General features: G+C 40.7%; 1 protein-coding gene across 3 annotated transcripts; it reads left to right on the top strand.

The window, feature by feature from the left end:
- Nucleotides 1-266: 266 nt before the first annotated feature.
- Nucleotides 267-21943, top strand: YKT6 (YKT6 vesicular SNARE protein). Of its 3 annotated transcripts, none has more exons than XM_034436947.3 (8): nt 267-487; nt 2580-2713; nt 3758-3840; nt 4914-5014; nt 5874-5978; nt 15875-15940; nt 17672-17773; nt 19354-21943. In XM_034436947.3, exons 2-8 carry the CDS (start codon nt 2610-2612, stop codon nt 19387-19389), a joined length of 597 nt encoding a protein of 198 aa, XP_034292838.1. In that variant the 5' UTR covers nt 267-487; nt 2580-2609; the 3' UTR covers nt 19390-21943. The 3 variants fall into 3 exon arrangements, with proteins under 3 accessions (XP_034292838.1, XP_034292837.1, XP_060549509.1); XM_034436946.3 differs by having other exon boundaries at nt 365-549; XM_060693526.2 differs by having other exon boundaries at nt 394-665.
- Nucleotides 21944-22402: the final 459 nt, after the last annotated feature.

The following is a 22402-nucleotide window of genomic DNA, read 5'->3' as shown; positions in this document are numbered from 1 at the left end:
TTTCTTGTCTTGAATTCTGGTGCTTTGGAGAATAATTTGACCCCCCTTCTTTGTGACAGCGCCCTATTCATTTGGACTCAATTGTGGTCGTGCATTTACAAAGCCTATTCACGTGGGACTCCACCGTTGTGATTGACTACAACTCCCAGATAACGGGAAGAAAAGTCCGACAACGGGAGATCCCGAGAGATCTCTCCCCCCACCCCCGCGCCCTCCAACAGCTCCGCCAACAGTTGCCCCTCCAACGGCGCCGAGGAATGCCCAGACGCGTGCGCGGCAGCAGGTGGCGCGCGGCGACTCTTTCCCTTTCCTAGCTCTATATTTTTCGCAACTCTATGGCTCAGCCAGCCGTCGAGTTGGCAGCTCTTCCGGCTCTTCTGTCACGGGGTCAAAGGGCGTACCGGCTTCCGCTTCCATCACTGTTTCGGGCCGCTCAGCCGTATCCGAGGCGACGCGGGGCCGAGCCGGGCTCCCCTCGGGTCGTGAGGTGGGTCCTTTCGGGAAGTGAAGCGGCTTGTTGGGCGAGAGCGCGGCGAAGACCCCACCCTGGTATTGTTATACTGCCTTAGAGACCTTCCGGCCTGGTTGGACACCCACGCCCATTATCCCCAGCCAGCTGCCTGAGGGAGTCGGGAAAGGCTTTACTAAGGGCTTCCCAGAGTGTGGTGGGTGCAGGCCCAGCAGGAGACTGGAGTGGCCGACGGGGGTGCGAATGCAGCGGGTGGGGGATGCATGGCGGCCTCTCGGTTTGGCTTCTGGGTCTGGGAGGGGCCTTAAAATGGAGCGTGGAAAAAAACAAATCTTAAAACGAACTAATGGCCCATCATCCCCGTCTTTTATGGCAAAAGACGGCCCTTTATTTCAGAAAGCTGCCCTGATTCATTTTTCAAAAACTCACTTGGGGCCTTTCTTGTCCCCTTGTACAGGTAGTCCTCGATTTACGACCACAATTGAGCCCAAAATTCTATTTAGTAAGATATTTGTTAGTGAGTTTTGCCCCATTTTATGACTTTTCTTGCCATGGTTGTTGAGTGAATCACTGCAGTTGATAAGTTAGTTACCTAGTTGTTAAATGAAGCTGGCTTCCCCAATTGTCTTTGCTTGCCAGACGCTCACAACATGATTCCGGGACACTGCAACAGTCATAAATATGAATCACTTGCCAAGTGTCCAAATTTTGATCACATGATCCATGGGGGATGCTGCACAGGTCATAACTGAAAAATGATTGTAACTCGCATTTTTTAATGCTGTTGTAACTTTGAATGTTCACTAAACAAACTGTAAATCAAGGACTACCTGCAAATGGTAACCCTTTGGGCAGAGTCTTTAGTCTTCATGGGAAAAATAATGGAAATTGAATGGTCTTGTTGAAACAAATTTGCATACTGTTTGATGTCTTTGTGTTGGAATATGGGAAGTTTTTGCTCTTGGATTTTCCTTTGTAAAGTCAAGTTATAAACTGTTAAATGGTTTTAACCTTACAAACCTCATTCAGATTTGCCCCCTTTGGGTGAAGTGTTGCCCTTTATTTTTCTCAAGAAAATATGGTCACTGTTCACATACAGGTAGTCCTCAGCTTATGACACTACTGAGCCCAAAATTTTTGTTGCAAAGTGAAACATTTGTTAAATGAGTTTTGCCCCATTTTACAATCTTTCTTGCCACAGTTGATAAGTGAATCACCACAGTTGGTAAATTAACGGTTGTTAATACTTCTTTTTTCTGATCAAATCTTGGTTGATTTGCTTGTCAGAAGGTTGCAAAAGGTGATCACGTGACTCCTGGACACTGCAACCGTCATAAATATGAATCAGTTGCCAAGTGTCTGAATTTTGATCATGTGACCATGAGGATCTACAGTGGTCGTAACTGAAAAATGTGTCACTTTTTCCAGTGACGTAAGTTTGAACGGTCACTAAATAAACTGTTGTAAATTGAGGACTACCTGTACTCAGCTGAGAAGTCAGGAATCAGTTGGGAAATGTGACATTTAAACCATAGACAAGGGTGCCTCAGGTTAGAAAATTTAGAAGGGAAGCCTATTGGTATGGAAAAGTACCTTCCATCGTTCACATTTAGAGTTGGATTATCATGCAGAGGGATGGAAATAAGATAAAAGGGAATCCAGTCAAGGATTACCCATAAGGTTCAAAAAAGGCAGAAGGAATTTTGAATAAGTGCCAAATCATCCTGGATTGGGAGTAGATTTATTTACTGCTTCCTAACTAGATCAGGCAACTTGTCCTTCCAGTTTGTAGTGCAATTTCTGACTCACCTCCACTTCTATTATTCTGGGAAGAATGAATCAGGTGCTTTAATATCAAGATTAGTTGCAGAGTAATTTCATTCTTAATTCAGAGGACAATCATGCACCCCAAGATCTAGATAAACCTTCAGGTAAATAAGTACATTGCATTTAATACAAGAGTTTGTTTTGCTAGCCTTTGTTTTCTGTTGTACAAAGTATCCATGTAAAAGGATTATAGGTCTCTGGTTAGGAATTCATGTTTGCATTTATCCTTGTAATATTTTACTTTATTACTGATTAAGGTGGGTGGCTTTTTTTCTTTGCTCAGGTTATCGAAAAAGGTTGAACAGATAAAAAGATGAAGCTTTACAGTCTAAGTGTTCTTTACAAAGGAGATCCCAAAGTGCACTTACTGAAAGCTGCTTATGATATCTCATCATTTAGTTTCTTCCAGAGATCCAGGTAGGTCTTCGCTCCATTTTAGGATCAGTTAGCTTTCTCCCCCTGATGCTTTCCTGTAACTGCACTGTGACATTCCCTTTGAATTTGTTGCATTGAAATCAAGATTGTAATACTTTTTTTTAATGTAACTTCTAAATCCAAGTAGCGATAAATAACTATTAAATGATAGATCTCACATTCATGTTTCTGTTTCTAAAGTGCATCACCTATGAATTCTATTAAGGTTTAACACTGTTTCCTATTTGGGAGTAATCTGAACAGATGCATTCATATGTCCTTGTACCTGCAAGCAGAATGCTAGCAGTTTTGAATTTGTTTAGGCTGTATCTGTTGATTCTAAATATACATGGCTAAATATAGTTTTGCATTTAACCTTTGAATGTTGAGCCCATCTTCCTGCAAAATGATATTGTAAAATGGAACTACTGGAGTTTGAAAAGAAAACAGTTTATCAGAATTCATTTTCTCTTTTCATACTTTTTGAAGTTACTTGCACTCTTATTGTATTGCAGTGTAGGCCAAATTTACTCATAAAAACATACATTGAATTGATTAGTTTTTTCCACTCATTTATCTTTGGCCTTATTTTACTGTTATAGATTTGTATGCTGCTTTTTTAATGATTTGTATGCTGCTTTTCAAAATTAGTATCTTTTTTTTTAAAATAAAACCATATGTCAAGCGTAAGAAATCAGGAACCAGAATGGTTCAAATGAATACAGGTTTAATGCATGCAAACATTTACAAGAATCTGAACTCCCAACAGTCAAAGCAAATTGGCAGTAGATAAGAGTCAGTGGAATTCAAGGCAGGCTGGGCTTAGATGTCTTATAAGTGCGAAGGGACTCCAGACTGATGATGCACTTGACCCCTCCCTTGGGCTTAGCTTGGTCATCTCCTACATCATATGCTATTACAATTTTTATGATGTAATTATTATCTTCTATTAGCAGCTGATTCTGCTAATAAAATTTATTTTCTTTGCATTTGAATATAGATGGTTTGATAACTAATTGTGATATTTTTTTAATTATTAACTTTCAGTGTTCAAGAATTTATGACCTTCACAAGTCAACTGATAGTAGAGCGTTCAGAGCTTGGAAGCAGAGCTTCTGTAAAGGAACAAGGTAGGCATACACAGTGGTTTGCCTTAGAACTATAGTAAACAAATAAGGGTCTGCAAATAAGGTCTGCAAATATGTAGGGCTTGACATTGAGAATAATGCTGATAAAGAAGATGTAGATAACTACTCTGTAAGGGGGAAAAAGCATGTTGGAAGTTATCTAAGGGAATGTTCTGGATGATTTCTCTAGCTCAAACTGAATTAAATAACTGAATTTCTTAGGAATTTGGTGAATATATTAGTATCTGGCAAGTTGGCGATTGCTATTAAAGTTGAATGACAGCATCACAGGATCCTTTGTGTTGGAAGTTGAGACAGTAAAAAGGTTCCTTCTAAAACTGCTCTTCTTGGTTAAAGAATCCATCACACACTGCTAATAGTTCAAGTTAGAACTACTTCATCCAAACATGTTACATGTTCTGATTTTTTGTAAGGTAAATTGTAATAACAGAAGATGAATTGTGTATAGTATTCAGTCCTGTTAAATCTTACATAAATGTTAAAAAAAAAATTAAATAGTTTTTTTTTTTTAAATTTTTTTTTGAAAAAAAGTAAAAGCTAACAACTAATACAAACTAATTATAGAATAAGGAAGAAAAAAGAAATCAGAACTAAAAGTGCAAGAAAGAAAGAAAAATAGAAAAAAATATACAAAATGGCTTCCAATCTTCTTTACAGCAGCTATAACTATAATTATAAATTTATTTATTTCTCTAAAGTTACATCTATATGCTCATATTCCTTGTGGCTGTGTGTGTGTATATGTGTGTGTGTTTAATGGAACTTTGAGTGTGTTGAACTCTGGTCATGTATTCATATAATATCAAATCAGAACATATTGGAATGTGCCCAAGCAAGACTCCTATTTCTTCTGCTTGGAAGCTGATTCTCTTTTTTTCCTAAATGAATCTTATGTTCAGACTTAAAGAATTGGTTGAGACTTAAAGAGCTCAGCCAACTTGTATCTAAAAAACAAAGGGACTGATGAGTTGGGAGAGTCTGTGGTTCTTTTTCACCAATTCTGTGGAATTTTATATGGGGAAAATGTACATTGTTCATGTTATTCTTCATTTCAGAATACCTCTGCCATGTTTATGTACGGAATGATGGTTTGGCTGGAGTGGTAATTGCAGATCATGAATATCCATCCCGGGTTTGTTTCACTTTGTTGGATAAGGTAAATACCAGCTTGTGCAGGGAGGATTTGAATATCTACAGATGGACTGCAAGATAATGCAGAGTAGGTGCTTTCATAGTTAAAATTGCTTGTAAATAGAGCTCTGACTCAATTCGGACATCACATTAAAGCATTAATCATATTTTATAATCCAAGCCTAGCCTAGGGTAAAATGTCATTTAGAATTAATAAAGACTTTGAAAAACCAGGGAATGAAATATGCTAGATGTAAAGCAGCAGCAACAAAGTTGTTTACACAGCAATGTTCCCATTGGGACTGCCACATGTACCCACTCAGACTGACTGTGTGTGATGATGCAGGGGAGGTTGGTGGAGAAAAAAAATACATTAAAATGAATTTCAGTCTTGTATGCTCAAGATTGCTTTCAGTGAGAGGAAGCTTAAAGTATTGTGTCTTAGAATACTTTCAATAACTTGAAGTCCATTAACTCTATGTAAAATGCATTCTGAAATTTAATTCTGTTACCTGAATTGGGTTTAAATAAACTCTTATGTGTAGATTATCACCTCAGTGAGATGGGCAGCATAGAAGTCTAATAATAAATAAACTATCTCACTAGCATCAGATTGTCTGAGTCATTGCCATCTGTGTCAAAAGCAAAATCATTAATCATTGTCATTGTTCTTTCTGCTTTTCATTTCATATAGTCCCTCCCTGCTATATAATTCTAGAATTTATAAATTCCAATATGGTGTCTAAGCTTTAGGAAAAATGTAATATGATATCTCTATTTTATTTTTGGGGAGTGATGTGTAGAATTCCTTCAAAAGAATGTAAGACATCTTTGAAAATCTGCATAGAAGGATTCTTAGGTTTCTCTTGGTCTTCTGTATGTAGGTACTTGATGAATTTTCTAGGCAAGTTAGTCGGATAGACTGGCCTTCTGGATCTCCAACAACGATAACCTATACAGCATTGGATGGATACCTTAGTAAATATCAGGTATGGTTGGAATGAATATAAATTGTTAGAAAAAAAAATCGGTAAAGGTTTCAGGAAATCAGCTTGATCTCAGAATAACAGAGTTGGAAGGGACCTTGTAGGTCATCTAGTCCAGCCCCCCGCTCAAGCAGGAGCCCCTACACCGTTTCTGACAAATGACAGTCCAATCTCTCCTTGAAAGCCTCCAGTGATGAGGCCCCCACAACTTCCGAAGACAAGACGTTCCATTGGTTGATTGTTCTCATTGTCAGAAAATTTCTCCTTATTTCTAGGTTGAATCTCTCTTTGATCAGTTTCCATCCATTGTTCCTTGTCTGCCTATAGGTGCCTTGGAAAATAGCTTGACCCCTTCCTCTCTGTGGCAGCCCCTGAGATATTGGAAGACTGCTATCATGTCTCCCCTGGTCCTTTTCTTCACTAGACTAACCATGCCCAGTTCCTGTAACCATTCTTCATATGTTCTAGCCTCCAGTCCCCAATCATCCTGGTTGCTCTTTTCTGCACTCCTCAATCCAATGTCTTTTTACCATCATATGATGAATAGAAACTGATTTTATTTATACCCAGTCCTCAATGCCTATAATGCATGATTTAACCTTTAAAATATACAATCTGCAATGGTGTTATCTGGTGCCACCTTCTCCCCCCCCCCCCCAAAAAAAAACAACAACCCAGATTGGTTTCTTGTTTGGCATGGTCCTAAGAGGCTGTTTTCCTAATATTTCTGATCTCACATTGTTGACTGCATCTGTTTTTTATTATCGGCTGATGCTATGCAATGCCAGGTCCGTGGTAAATAAAGCCCCCCTCATTTGTGATCTTGTTCAGGAGGGGGGAGCGGACCTGGTGGGTATTACGGAGACCTGGTTGCGCCAGGAGGGGGGAGTCCCTCTCGTAGAGATGTGCCCACCCGGTTTCCGGGCATTTCATCAGCCAAGGTCACAGGGAAGGGGTGGCGGGGTGGCAGTTATCATTAAAGAGGGTCTTGGTCCGAGGGAGGCCACTGTTCCTCAGACGGCCGGATGTGAGTCCCTCCTTGTGAAATGGGGTCATGGGGTGCAGATGGGCCTGCTGGTTACGTACCTGGCTCCCTGCCACGTGGCAACGGCCTTGCCTGAACTACTCAACGTTATAGCCACGGTGGCGATTGATACCCCTAGACTTATGGTCATGGGGGACTTCAACCTGCCATCCGTCGGTGAGGCGTCTGAGGTGGCTCAGGAGTTCATGGCTTACATGAAGGCCATGGACCTGACCAATTAGTTCATGGCCCTACTCACACGGGGGGAAACACTCTGGACCTGGTTTTTGTCTCTGGTCAGTGGCTGAGTGGTCTCGAGATATAGCGATCGAGCCCTTGTCATGGTCAGATCACTCCCTCTTTTGCTTTGACCTTCAAACCGCCACACCCCACCGCAGGGAGGCGGAACCGATGAGGTTCCAGACGGACCTTGGGCCATTTCCTGAGGCTCTGGCACACGGCTCGACTGAAGACCTAGTGGCTGCCTGGGATAGGGCGGCCGCTGGAGCTTTGGACCGGGTTGTGCCTTTGCGGCCTCTGACCCGGCGTCGATCTCACCTGGCTCCCTGGTTCACCGAGGAGCTGAGGGAGATGAAACGCCGGAAAAGACGCCTGGAGAGCAGTTAGAGGGCCAGCCGTTCTGAATCTGACCGAACACTGGTAAGGTCTCATATTAAGATCTACCTGGTGGCAATAAAAGCGGCAAAGTGTGAGACTTCCGGTTTCCCTGTCTTCGGCGACGGCGGCGCCTTTTGAAGCTCCGCCAGCCCCGCCGCCCGTAGAGCCGCTCCGAGACGAGGAAGCGGCTCGAAAACTTCCAAATCCGTAGGATTGAGGAAGAAGAGGTCGAGCCCCTGCAACCCCCCAGGGAAGTTTCTGGGGAGAGAACAGGCGTGGCTCCCTCCCAACCTGCTGAAACTCCGGGCGACGTGGGACGATTCTGCTTTCGCAGAACAAGCCGGCTGCAGGAAACTTAAAGCGAAAAGAACCAGCTTTAACAAACAGTGAAATTACCTGAATCCTGAAACTTGGAAACGCAAGTATTAGTGCTTTGTTGACTTTTTAAACTGAGAAAAATGCGAATGAGTGAAAGTGCTTTGAAAAAACATGGCGCTCAGAGTTAACGAGCCAGCGAGTGTGGATTGGTGAAGTTATCTTGTTTTGTTACAAAGTTTCCAAGTTGCTACAAAGTTGCTTTGTTTGTAATAAGAGAAACAAGTGGAAAATTTCTCCCTTTTCAATACTTGACTTTGCTTTACTTCAACCTTTATTTGATCAAATCTGGGGGACTTTTTTAGAAGTCTTTGTGCAGGAGGGAAAGGAAAAGGAACTTCCCTTTTTAGAAAAACTAGATCACGTGGCAGGATGGCTTCAAAGAAGCAGGAAGGGAAGGCAACAGGGGGGGGATCCCCCACACACAAACATGAAACGCAGCCTCCCCCTGCTCAACAGCTACAGACTCAGAAAAAAGAATTTGATGTGGGAGATTTAAAAGAATTTATTTCTAAAACTTTGGATGACAAATTTCAAAAATCTCAACAGGAGATACATGATAAACTTCAAAAATCACATCAGGAGTTTATGCAGGAAGTTAATGAAGTTAAAGATATGGTGAAACAGAATCAAAACAAGGTGACCAAAAAAATATCAGAAGTGGCATCTGGCCTGGCAGAATTTATTGGGAAAGTTGATTTTAAAGTTGAAGAACTTAAATCAGAAGTTAATGTTAAGATGAAAGACAATGATTATAAAATTGCTGATGTTGATAATAAAATGCAAAGAGTTGAAAACGAGATTGTCATGATACAATTCAGGGCAATGGAGTTTGCTATACGGCTTCGAGGAATTCGAGAGGAGGAAAGACAGGATTTGAGACAAGTTTGTTCTGAGGCCCTGGCTAAGATTTTACAAGTTAATCCAGATGTGGTTTTTCACAAAATAGACAAAATTTACAGAGTGAACTCTTGGGTGGCCAGACAAAGACAATTACCTAGAGATGTGGTCATATATTTTACAGATAGAGAAATAAGAAACGATATCCTGCAAAAATCCTTTTACACTTCTGTACAAGTGGGGGGCTCACGAATTGGAATTTATAAAGAATTGCCTCCTAAAATGCTGAAAGCCAGAAAAGAATTTGGCTTTCTTGTTAAGGAATTGCAAAATTTACAGATACCTTTCCGGTGGGGCGCACCAGTTGGCATAATTTTCAGATACAAGGGAGAAAGATACCGTTTGAATACCGTGGAGAAGGCACAGCACTTCTACACTACTATTTTTAAGGAAAGAACACCATCTCCACGTACATCTACAGTTTTGGAGATTAAAGAGAGTGAAGAGAAGCAACCTCAACGAGAACTGCAAGAACAGTCTAAGCAGGAATTAGAAGAAGTGCAAGGTGCAGAAGGAGGTTTTCTGGATGAGCCCCTGCTGGAATCTTCTCCAATCTTGGACCCGGTTCGGATGATTGAAGTTAAGGATCAACGTATAACTCGAGCTCAAGCTAAGTTACTTAAACAAAAGCAACAACAACAACAGGAAAGACAAGACAAGGAGGCAGATAAGAGTACTGCACAAGAGACTGGAGCTATGGGAGGAGCAAGATCGAAGCTGTCGGATGACCTTCAATTATTTTGCTCTTTGCTCCAGAAAGAGGCTGATGATGTTTAAGTGTTTATCCTGGAATGTTAATGAGTTGAATTCAGCACAGAAAAGAAAGAAATTATTTACATATCTGAAACAATTTAATAATGATATAATTTGTTTACAAGAAACGCATATCACAACTCAAGATCAAAAATATTTGATAAACTCCAAACTAGGAACACATTTTATATCTTCAACTTCGCAAAAAAAGAATGGTGTGGTTATTTATGTAAATAAGAAGTTTACAGCTAAAGTTATAGAAACAGATGAAGATGGTAGGTTTGTAGCAATTGAATTGTCTATAGCAAATGGCCAAATTCTTCTGATTGGGATTTATGCTCCCAATCAACAACAGGACTATTTCTATAAGATGTTACATACTAAAATATTGCAATGGGATTACAGATCTATTTTAATTATGGGAGACTGGAATGGAGTAATCGACTCTAAATTAGATAAAAAGAGTTTGGCAAAGTCTAGACTCAGATTACCACAGGCCTTTTTTGACATGAAAGAAGATATGGAACTAAAAGATGTTTGGAGAATACATAATCCAAAAGAATTGGACTATACTTTTTTTTCTGATAGACACAGATCCTTCTCTAGGATTGACTTTATTTTGTTGACAGATGATTTACTCGTTAAGACAAAAAGAACAAAGATTTTTCCAAGAACTTTGACTGACCATAGCCCAGTATGGACAGAAATTGAGATGGACAAGGTTGAGAGACGTTCTTGGAGATTAAATGAGAATTTGTTTAGATATGAAAAAAATACAACAGAACTTAAAAAGCATTTGAAAGAATTTTTTGAAATAAATTTGAATAAAGGTACCCCAATTGAAATTGTGTGGGATGCAAGTAAAGCTTATATGAGAGGGGTACTTATCTACATGAACTCTAAACATAGACTGTTCCGACAAAAGAAAAGATCTGAACTGGAAATAGAAATAAAGAATAAAGAACAGTTACTTATTAAAAATCCAACAGATGAAAGAATACGTAGTGCTATAAAACTTTTGAAAGACCAATTTCAAATGCTTTTGGCGGAACAAGTTGCAACAAACTTACAATATGCGAAGCATAACACATTTTGTAACGCTAATAAACCGGGCAGATGGTTGGCTTACACATTGAGGAAAAAACAAAGTATACGGACTATTGATAGTATTGATATTGGAGGGAAAGAAATCTTTCAACAAAAATTAATTAAAGAAGCTTTTGTGGACTATTATACCAAATTATATGGTAAAGAGGAGGTGCAGAATGGACTTATAGAAAAATATTTAAACGATAAAAGAGTTACAAAAATTACTGATCAACAAAAGGAAAGAATGAATTATCCTATAACAGAGGAGGAGATAATAGTAGCAATTAAACAGTTAAAAACAGCCAAAGCTCCTGGCACGGATGGTTTGACTGCAGTGTACTACAAAACTTTGCAAGCTGAAATGGTGGAACAACTTAGAGATTTATTTTGCAATATTCAGCAAGGGGGTAAAATACCCCCATCATGGACAACAGCTTACATATCTTTGATACCAAAAGAACAAATCGGTCCTAAAAAACCAGAGAACTATAGACCAATATCTCTTTTGAATACAGATTATAAAATTTTTGCGAAAGTACTAGCCAACAGGTTGATGCCAGTAATTCAAAAGGTGATTCATGATGATCAAGCGGGATTTATCGAGGGCAGATATATGAAGGACAATGAAAGGCAAGTAATAGATTTATTGGAATATCTTGAGAAGAATAAACAGATCCCTGCAGTGCTGGTTTTTTTGGATGCAGAGAAGGCCTTTGATAGAGTGGATTGGAATTTTCTATTAAAGACTTTGAAAAAGATGGACTTTGGGGATCAATTTATACAGGCGATTTCGGCAATTTATCAAGAGCAAAAGGCACAGATCATTATTAATGGAAGTTTGACAACAGAGTTTAAAATTGAAAAAGGAACAAGACAGGGATGCCCGTTGTCCCCACTTTTATTTATTTTAACACTAGAAGTCTTGCTAAATACAATACGGGACTCTAATATCTTGAAAGGTATAAAGATTAGGCAAGAGGATTACAGAATAAAGGCATTTGCAGATGATCTGGTTGTTACCCTATCACAACCAATGGAATCAATAATCTTGATGAAGGACATTATACAAGATTATGGTAAGGTTTCAGGTTTTAGATTGAATCCAAAAAAGACTAAAATGATAGCTAAAAACATGACACAAGATCGCAAACATGAGCTTGAAAGGAGGGCAGGTTTTGAGACTGTACCTAAGGTAAAATATCTAGGAGTTCAGGTTGCAGAATCAAACATGAAATTGTTTCAAAATAACTATGAGGTGTTGTGGCGAGAGGTGCAGAAAGATATGGAGACTTGGAAAAAACTGCAGCTGTCTCTACTTGGAAGAATAGCAGCAGTTAAGATGAATATTTTGCCAAGATTTCTTTTTTTGTTTCAAATGATTCCGGTGCTTAAAAGTGATAAACAATTGAAAGTTTGGCAATCTGGAGTGAATAAATTCGTCTGGAACGAGAAGAAGCCGAGAGTGAAATTGAAAATTATGCAAGATGTTCCAGAAAGAGGAGGTCTTAAACTTCCAAACCTACAGCTATATTATGATGCAGCAGCTTTAACCTTAACAAGTGATTGGTTTGGAAGTAAAAAGGCTGGAATATTGAATGCAGAAAGTTTTGATCTTGAATTTGGATGGCACGCTTACTTATTTTATGATGACAAAGTTGATAAAGTATTTAAAAGTCATATACTTAGAGACTCTTTGATGAGAGTTTGGAAGAAGCATCGATTCAAATGGGATTATAAAATACCGCTATGGCTGGATCTTGGTCATACTTTGTGGAATACAAATATAATGTCACTCGGGGGGTTTTTATACAAAGAGGTTCTTTTTACAGATGCGGGCAGATGGCAGCTGAAGACATTGCAGACACTGTTGGACGAAGGGATTAATTTAACTTGGTTACAATATAATCAATTACAATTGAGATGGAAAGAGGACCAAAAAACTGGTATTATGTTGCATGAGGAAGAATTGGTTAGACATATAAGAGAGAAAGGTCCAATGCATATCAAAAGGCTTTATAATGTTTTGCTAGAAAGGGACTCAGAAACTGAATTAGTTAAAGATTGTATGATTAAGTGGGCACAAAATTTTGAAGAACCAGTGATGTTGGAAACATGGGAAAAAATTTGGGTTCAGAATGTTAAATTTACACAGTCGCAGAACCTGAGGGAAAATTTCTATAAAATGTTTTATAGATGGCATTTAGATCCCAAAAAGTTGTCATGTATGTACCCTAATGTTCAGCCAAAATGTTGGAGATGTGAATGTTTGGATGCTACGTATTATCATGTTTGGTGGACCTGTAGGAAAGTTAAGGCTTTTTGGATAAAAATTTGGTGGGTTATGCAGAATGTTTTGAAGAAAAAAATTCAATTTTCTCCACAACTGTTTTTATTGGGTATAGTTAAGGGTTTTACATTGGGTGAAACAAAATTGATATTGTATATGATAACAGCAGCAAGATTGTTGATAGGTAAATACTGGAAGAATGAAGCTTTGCCCACTATCGAGGAATGGACTTTGAAGATGGCCAGTTTTGCAGAGATGGCGAAGATTTCAGCATATTTAAAAGATTGTTCACAAGAGACTTATGAATGGGAATGGAAAAAGTGGATAGAATATGTTCAGAACAAATATCAAACTAGAAAGTATCAAATAGCTTTTATTTGAAAATAATGTATTGGAAATATTTTAATGTGATGAGGTAAAGAAAAAAATTATACAGGGAAGGGAGGGGTTTAAGTTTATATATAAGTGTTATATTAAGGGTTTTTTATGAGTATATTATAGGGAAGTCTGGGGGGAGGGGAGGGTTAGGGAGGGTTAGGGAGGTTGGGAAGTCTGGGGGGGGAGGCGGGGGGGAAAAAGGGGTGAAAATGTAATTGTAAAACTTTTGCAATAAAAAAAAAAGCGGCAAAGTGTAACTATTTTTCCGCTCTTATTGCGTCATCAGATAATCGCCCGGCCGCCCTGTTTAGGGTGACCCGCTCCCTGCTCCACCAGGAAGCGCGGGAGGACCCCTTGGAGGGTAGAGCCGAGGACTTTGTACAATATCTGTATGACAAAATCGCTCAGATTCGGGAAAATTTGGACTCTGACTGGGTAGATTCGGGAGGGAGGATGGAGGCAAGTCTTGAGAATATTACCTGGGAAGAGTTTGATTCTGTGACTCCGGAAAACGTGGACAAGATACTGGGCAGACTGAGCGCGGCCACATGTTTATTGGACCCGTGTCCCTCCTGGCTGGTGCTGGCCTCTCGGGAGGTTACACGAGGCTGGCTCCAGGGGATTATAAATGCTTCCTTGAGAGAGGGTGTCTTCCCTGCCGCCTTGAAGGAGGCGGTGGTGAGGCCTCTCCTCAAGAAGCCTTCCCTGGACCCAGCAGTGTTGGCTAATTACCGTCCAGTCTCCAACCTTTGCTTCGTTGCGAAAGTTATTGAGAGTGTGGTAGCGCGACAGCTTCCTCAGTACTTGGATGAATCGGCTTATCTAGATCCGTTCCAGTCGGGCTTCAGGCCTGGATACAGCACGGAAACGGCATTGGTCGCATTGATAGATGATCTCTGGAGGGCCCGGGACAGGGGTTGTTCCTCTGTCCTGGTCCTATTAGACCTCTCAGCAGCTTTTGATACCATCGACCATGGTATCATGCTGCACCAGTTGGAAGCGTTAGGGGTGGGGGGCACCGTGTTGCGGTGGTTCTCCTCCTTTCTCTCTGATCGGTCGCAGTCTGTGTTGACGGGGGGGCAGAGGTCGACCCCGAGGCCCCTTGTATGTGGGGTGCCACAGGGGTCGGTTCTCTCACCCCTTCTGTTCAACATTTATGTGAAGCTGCTGGGTGAGATCATCCGTGGTTTTGGGGTGAAATATCATCAGTATGCTGATGATACTCAGCTATACATCTCCACCCCGGACCACCCCAATGATGCCCTTAAAGTGATGTCCCAGTGCCTGGAGGCTGTACGGATCTGGATGGGGAGGAACAGACTCAGGCTCAACCCATCCAAGACCGAGTGGCTGTGGTTTCCGACGTCCCGATATAGTCAATTGGTGCCATCACTGACTATTGGGGATGGGTCATTGCCCCCCACGGAGAGGGTTCACAACTTAGGCGTCCTCTTGGACTCACGGCTGTCTTTAGAAGAACACTTGACGGCTGTGGCCGGGAGGTCTTTTTATCAGGGTCACCTGATTCGCCAGTTGCGTCCCTTTCTGGATCGGGACTCGTTAAATACGGTCACTCATGCCCTCGTCACTTCACGCCTGGACTACTGTAATGCTACATGGGGCTCCCCTTGAGGAGCACCCAGAGGCTCCAGCTGGTCCAGAATGCGGCCGCGCGGGTAGTTATGGGAGCAGCATGGCGCTCCCATGTGGCTCCCCTCCTGCGCAAGCTGCACTGGCTCCCTGTGGTCTTCCGGGTGCGCTTCAAGGTCTTAGAGCGCTCCATGGCTTAGGACCGGGGTACTTACGAGACCGCCTTCTGCCACCAATAGCCTCTCACCGCCCAGTACGCTCCCATAGAGAGGGGCTTCTCAGGGTGCCGTCAGCCAAACAGTGTCGACTGGCGGCCCCCAGGGGGAGAGCCTTTTCTGTGGGGGCACCCACCATCTGGAACGAGCTCCCCCCAGAGATACAGAAGATTCCGGATCTGCGCACTTTCCGCCGTGCCCTCAAAACATTCCTGTTTCAGCAGGCTGGCCTGGCCTAACTTTCCCTTTATATTGCTTTTTGATTTTATTTTAAACTGGGATGTCTTGAATTATCTAGGACCAGAGTGTTTAGTATATTTTAATTGGTTTTTTTATTAATGTTTATATTAAATGTATTTTTATCGTTCGCTGTTCACCGCCCTGAGTCCCTTAGGAATAGGGCGGTATATAAATTTAATAAATAAATAAAATAAATAAATGAATAAATTATGTTTCATAGAAGTGGTTGGTTGCTGAAATAAGAGCAGAGAGAATAAATATTTATCATAATAAAATTTACTAATGTTTAGAGCACAATAGGGCCTGAGTTTGCATGGCTTTGGTATACTTGAAGAAATTGCCTTTCCTAAATATTATATTGTAATATTAATGACGATTTTTGGTGTCATGCCAAAACATCATCAAATAAAATTCTGTATTGTTCTTTAAGAATCCTCGTGATGCCGATGCAATGACAAAAGTGCAAGCCGAATTGGATGAGACCAAAGTTATCCTGGTAAGTGGTCAGCATCTTGCTATTAATATGGAGATTGCTAGGTACTGGTAAAATTTGGAAGCAGGACAATAATTTTAAAAAAGCAAACTCTAGGGAAAAACCTTAGCGAGGAGATTTATTTGTCACAGGGATCTGTGTATGGCATTCAGAGTGCAGACTCAGTAAATGCGGATCCTATTTTAAAGTCGTCAGGATCGTTTTCTTTGAGGCCGTGAAACAAAACAACTTCTCTTTTTTTTTGTACATGTGAATATAGTTCTAGGTGTTCCAGACACTGGTTAGCTCTTAATTCAGTCTCTTAATGATCACATGTAATTCTTTAAGCCAAGATGAAAACATGATGCAATCAGATAAAAGTAGGTCATAACTAATTTTTATCTTAGCTGTGACCTCCTTTTTGTTGGTTATTGTGATGTCAGCAGAGATGCTCTGATACCAGTAATGAACAAAATGCTTCCTGAATTGTGGAGTAAAACAGTGAATGTCCCGTTTTGGGTACTTCCTGAAGGAGGCCACTTCCCCACCATTGCCCTGAATGCCATGGTGGGATTTCCATTCAATGAGCAGATAACACAGTGCGCAGAGTAGGTTGTTCCGACGCTTTCTTCCTATTTATTCTAGCAATATGTGCAGAAGAGTAGCTAGTTAACTATCTTCAGTGGCTAGTCAATAGTGTGTCCTCCACCTTCTTAGAGCACGGTCAATCCTAAAATCCCTCTGAAATCCTGGGATTCTTTGGTTATTGTGGAGCAATAGAGTTATTTAGTTGAGGGAATCACTAGGAGTAATTTTCATCAAAATATTAATATTGATTGGATTGTAAGCAGTTGATTCATGTGTCTTGTATTAGACACAGTCAAATATAAATAATATTTTTGCTACACCGCAGTTACTTCGAAATAAATCCTAATCATTTCGTCCTGTTAGAAATTTAAAGTGACCCACTGGTTACAAATAGGATATTGATACTGCTCAAAAATGGTGGGGAGAGGCTGGAAATTAAATATTTCTGTCAAATGCTAAAGGTGGAATAAAAATAAAAATTTAAAAAAGTCATGCAACAGACAGTCCACTTCCAGGTGAACAGGCTATGAGGGGAACAAACATCTATAGGCCACCGTTAAGATCACAAGGTGTGCTGCATATGAAATATTACAGAATAGGTTCTTGAGTTGTGGGGTAAAACAGTGAATGTCCCGCTTTGTGTCCTTCCTCAAGGAAGCCATTTTCCCCACCATTGTCCATGGTCTCTAGAGTGTTGTATTTTTAGCACTGGGAGAGAGAAAGCAGATTCTTGCTTCTAATTTTAAAATATTAGGAAAAACTATTCCTTTGAGACAAACCTTTTTGTTTTGGGTTAAATTTCTTTAAAGAGCTCTTTGGTAGCATTTTGGCAGAGACTAAAGTAAAAGTAGAAGAATGGATTTAGTGATAGTGGTAGGGATAGACCGTTGGTCTCCTTAAGAGGCAAATGTAGGCAAAGGCCCAACTGATATGAAAAGCACAATGGCGCTTTCTAAGCTTTTTTCCAAACCAGAAAGTGGAAACCGTAAACACTTGATAGGAGGGCTGAGAGGGTGGGTGAAGGGAAAATTTGGAAATTAAGCTCTCCTAAGAAGGCAGAGCAATTGTAGCCACACCACTTCATAAGCTCCTGTGTTTGCTGCCTCTTCTGCAGCTGGGTTCCTAAGTCAGGGATCTCTCTCTCAGCTGTGTCTTTTTCCCATTTAGCACAATACAATGGAGTCCTTGTTAGAACGAGGAGAGAAGCTGGATGACTTAGTGGCCAAGTCAGAGATTCTTGGAAATCAGTCAAAAGCCTTTTACAAAACTGTAAGTATATTTGGACCAGTGTTCTGTAATATAGACAGTGCTTCCTATCTTCCTACAATGATTTACTGTTTGAGGCAATAAATGTATGGGGTATTTTTAGTCAGTGGAAATTATGGCCTGGAAATCAAATGCCATGAGAGTCTAAGGAGATTATCATTCAGGTCACGGTTGTACCAAAGTTGCTTTTCAAAAGGCAACTGGGCTTTCTTAGTTTTTCCCTTGAAAAGGTTTTGTTTTCACTGGTTTGAAAGAGGAGTCAGAGAGACCATCTAAGGTTAAAATTGAACAGCCCCCTCTCAACAGAAGGGAAGGGATATGACATCATCTATCTCCTATCTATGACACAGTCCTTTCAGCAGCCCCAAGAAGGTTCCACACCCATTTGCACTCTGATTCAAGTGACTCTGAGGATACAGATAAACCCCCAAGTGGCCTCAACAACTCTCAGAAAGAAGCTAACAACCAACCTTCAGATACCAGATGACTACAAAGATTATAAATCCTTCTATTCCCCACCATTCAGTCAGATTTGAAGAAGCTTCTTGGATAAGAAGAGAAACACTTTCAAGGAAAAAAATCAAAAAAGTTCAGTTGCCTTTTGAAAATCACCTTTGGGGCAAATGCCGGGAAATACTAATGTTAATACATCACATTTAGAGCCAGAATACAGTTGTTGTTGTTGCTGTTACTATTATTTATGAATATACATTTACAAAGAACTGTTGCTCATTGGGAAGGTGCTTAAAGAGTGGTAAAAGATGCCTTTGAGTAGAATGCAATTCTTACTGAACGCAAAGCTTCCTTATTATGCAGGTAGTCCTCAACTTATGACTAGTTGCTTAGTGAGCCTTAGAAGTTACAACTGATCTACCCAGGACTACTTACAACCCAGAGTCGAAGGTCTGACAGCTGTGCCTCCCCCTGTGGTCACATGATCATATTTTAAGTGTTTGATGACTGAGCCGCTTTTATTGACCCCATTGGGGTAGGATCCCATTGTCAAATGATTAATGTACAATTTTTTTGTCAGAAACTGGTGTTTGTTTTTGGTTTCTGGCAAAAAGTATCCATTGTGGACAATTGACTTACTTAACAACCGCTGTAAAAAGTTCATAAAATCATGACCCAATTCATGACCAGCACGGCTCATGACTAGACATAGTCCTCAACTTGCGATCACAATTGAGCCCAAAATTTCTGATGGTGAGACATTTGTTAAGTGAGTTTTGCCCCATTTTATGACCTTTCTTGCCACAGTTGTTAAGTAAATCACTGCGGTTCTTAAATTAGTAACAAGGTTGTTAAGTGATTCTGGCTTCCCCATTGACTTTGTTTGTCAAAAGGTTGCAAAAGGTGACCCTGGGACACTGCCACCATCATACATCTGAGTCAATTGTCAAGGATCCAAATGTAAATCACGTGACCATGGAGATGCTGCAACGGTCATAAGTGTGAAAAATAGTCATAAGTTACTTTTTTCAGTGTCGTCGTAACTTTGAACAGTCTCTAAATAAACTGTTGTAAGTTGAGGACTACCTGCAATAAGTGTGTATTTCTTCCCACCTCTCCTGACCTGGAAGGCCCGGAAGCAGAATTCATGCTGTGACATCATGTGACTCCATCCACCGTGTACCTTCACCACCTGCTTTGGACTATCTGGATTTGATCTGATTTCATGACTCCTGGAGAGAGAGGCAGCACCAACAGCAGCAACTGTTGTTTCCAGATTCAGCTGTCTCAGCCACACCGGAGGCAAGAAATACCATGTTGGGGGGTCCATGAAATTAAAACCTTATTTGAAAAAAAAATCCTTTCATGGCTAGAGAGTATCTGGGATATTAGGTTGATGACACAAAGGGAGTTGGGAATGGATCCTGGTGCTTACACACATTCCTGTTTTGGTCATTGGCTGATACCTGTGGGGGGATTTGCTGTTCTCCTTTCCAAAACTACAAGCAGATGTGGACTCATTGTGCATACTTAAGAGTAAGATAAACAGTTTGGCCATCTGAAAAATGCCTTTTTTTTTCAGCATTGCACAGTGTCCTTGTGTCTTAAAATGTTGGATACTGATTTTTTAGAAGTGAAGCAAAACCCAATTTGTTTTGAACCCATACAGAATTATTCAGAGAACACGGATCTCTGAGTTCTGCATGAAAGAAAAAAAAAGATCTCTAAGGCAGCCCGAGAACTGATTATACTTCATAATATAGAAGAAATTCCAAAGAGGTGGGAAAGCGGTTTTAGGACTAATATGGATATGCTTTTAAGTTTTCTCTGATTCTAGGTGGGAAATTTCTTTCCAACCTGAGTCAGACTTTGTTTTGTTTTTGCCAAGGATATAAACAGCAGCATTTAGCTCCCTCTTTTATCTGGTATCGTTGCCACTGATCAAACCCAGGATTTCATTAAGAAGAGATTGTGTGCCACAACCCCTTGGCTGCTCTTGGATATTGCAGTTTGTTTAGGTTGGATTTATTGATGAAAAGCTGGTAATTTATCTAGCTGATGGCTTGTCATTTCTACACTGTTCAGCAGGATGTGGAATGAATGGGGAGCTGTATTGCAATCCGGGCATACCTTCTCACCTTATGTATTATGGCTGCTGTTCTGACAGTGAACCTGGCAGGTTCACTGCAGCCCTTCTTGAACATACTGCACCCAAAAGAATAAGCTGCTGTTTTACACTAGCCATTATACCAGAGCCTTGTAGAGTGTGAGCTATCCTGTATTGGGTCTAAGTGTGTTAGTTGCTGCTACTACGCAGCTTGGTGTTGTCTTGTGATGTCCTCAGCCAAGACTAGATTCTCCCACGGTTGGAGAATTTGTCCCCGCTGGTTTTGTGTAAATGTAGGAAATGTTATTAATGCTTTTGTCTTTCCGTCGGTGGCATCTTGGCTCCAAGGCCCATTCTGTCTTTGCAGGGTGGGGGCCAGGGTGGGTAGGGATACCATTCTACAGTTGTATTTATGCCTTCCTCCCCAAGTGTTTTGATTTATTGTAACTGGGTTGGACATGTCTGCACACCATGTCCCTTAAAGTCAGCTGATCCCCAACCAGGAGTCCTTTGTGAAGCAATTCATCTAGGCAATAGGAAAAACATGCCACTTGGAGCTTTTGCCCATCAATGGCATGTTTGTGCACACCCACCCATGGTGGAATGATCACTCCTCCGATATATTAATCCAATAGGGATAGAAGTCCATCTTCTAGACTCGAGATGAGTAACCAGTAACATCTTGGGCACAGCTTTCCTAACCCTGTTGATAAACTGAAATCACTGACTGAGCCATCTCCATTCCAGAAGAGGCACGTAAAAAGCCAGGAAGCTGTCTTTGCCCATTAGCAAGGAGCCAGTTAGTGCCAAGATAAAATGACAGAATGACAAACAGCAACTTAAGGCAAAGTTGAAGGTTTCTGATGTGACTCTGAGGGGAAATCCTATTTCTGGCTTGCATTGTTCCTTTCTTAAAATGTGTCCGTCATGTACAGTTGCACCAGCTCTTGTTAACTTCTTGAGCCAACTTCCAACTTTCGTGCAGTATATATATCAACCTAGGGGCAGTACAGTGAAGTGGAACAAGTCAGCAACCTGGGGTTTGAACACATTTCTGTTTGACTTGAACCGTGATGGGTGCTTCCTGGGACTTGACAACTTGGCTACATTTGCTTTGTGAGGCCTTTTTTTGGGGAAGACACCGGAGTGAAAGAACAGTGACTCATGCAGAGGCTGCATTGGCAGATCTGATGCAGCACCCTTGTGGTGCCAGAAATCACCAGCCTTAATTCTTTTTCTTCCTCCAATGTCTGCTTCAGATGTACCAACCTAAGGGCTGTCATATTTTCTGTAAAGTCCATTTCTGCAGGGGTCAGTTCCTTGTGGACTGCTAACTTTGTTCTGAAAGATTAAGAGGGTAGGTGGAACACTGCAGTGAGTTTTGCTACTTGCTGTAAAAGAAAATGGGTTCTCCTCTCCTCATTCTGTGATTTGAAATGTACAGTACTATAGAAACTTGCTTGTGTTACTTTATTTTGCCCCCTAGGCTCACAAATTCCTAACCTCTTTCTAATGTGGAAGCTTTTACTAAAGATTGTATTTTAATAAATATTGCTTAATATCTGTACGTACTGGTTATTGGAATATATCTATAAAGTTGTCACTTGATCATCTAGAATTGGTTGTGTCTTATTGTGGGGATTTTAGTTGGGGTCCTATTTCTCATAGGGTGCAATTGTTTGATATGCTTCCAATATTGCAATATATTCTTCCAGAAAAACTGGCTGTTTTTGCTTATTTTTGAACTCCACACCTGGATTAAAGTATGTTGTATTTAACAATGTTTCAACAATTTCTATTATGACCAAAAATTATAACCTCATGTGGCAATAAGGTAAAAAGTAAACGAGTCTCTGCAGATTTTACTTCGCCTGTTGTTGTTGACTGTAGGGGATGGGATGGTGGCCATCTGTTTCATGGCCATTGAGCCAGTGCAGTCTGAAAACATTTCTGCTGTTGTGACCAGCATGACATAATGGAGCACTGTTACCTTCACACTGAAGTGGTACCTATTAATCTACTCACGTCTACATGCTTTCAAACTGCAAGTTGGCAGGGGCTGGGGTGAGGAC

This window comes from Pantherophis guttatus, chromosome 9, assembly GCF_059756535.1.
Source record: "Pantherophis guttatus breed Tessera chromosome 9, ASM5975653v1, whole genome shotgun sequence".
Classification (NCBI taxonomy): domain Eukaryota; kingdom Metazoa; phylum Chordata; class Lepidosauria; order Squamata; family Colubridae; genus Pantherophis; species Pantherophis guttatus.
The sequence above is the reverse complement of the archived record's forward strand: the minus strand, read 5'-3'. Positions and strand labels throughout refer to the sequence as shown.

Excerpts from the sequence above, each read along its gene's own strand:
- YKT6 (XM_034436947.3), top strand. The coding sequence starts at position 2,610 with ATGAAGCTTTACAGTCTAAGTGTTCTTTACAAAGGAGATCCCAAAGTG. Across the intron at positions 3,841-4,913 it reads AGCTTCTGTAAAGGAACAAG|AATACCTCTGCCATGTTTAT; the intron begins GTAGGCATACAC and ends TCTTCATTTCAG. Across the intron at positions 17,774-19,353 it reads CAAAAGCCTTTTACAAAACT|GCCCGGAAGCAGAATTCATG; the intron begins GTAAGTATATTT and ends CTGACCTGGAAG.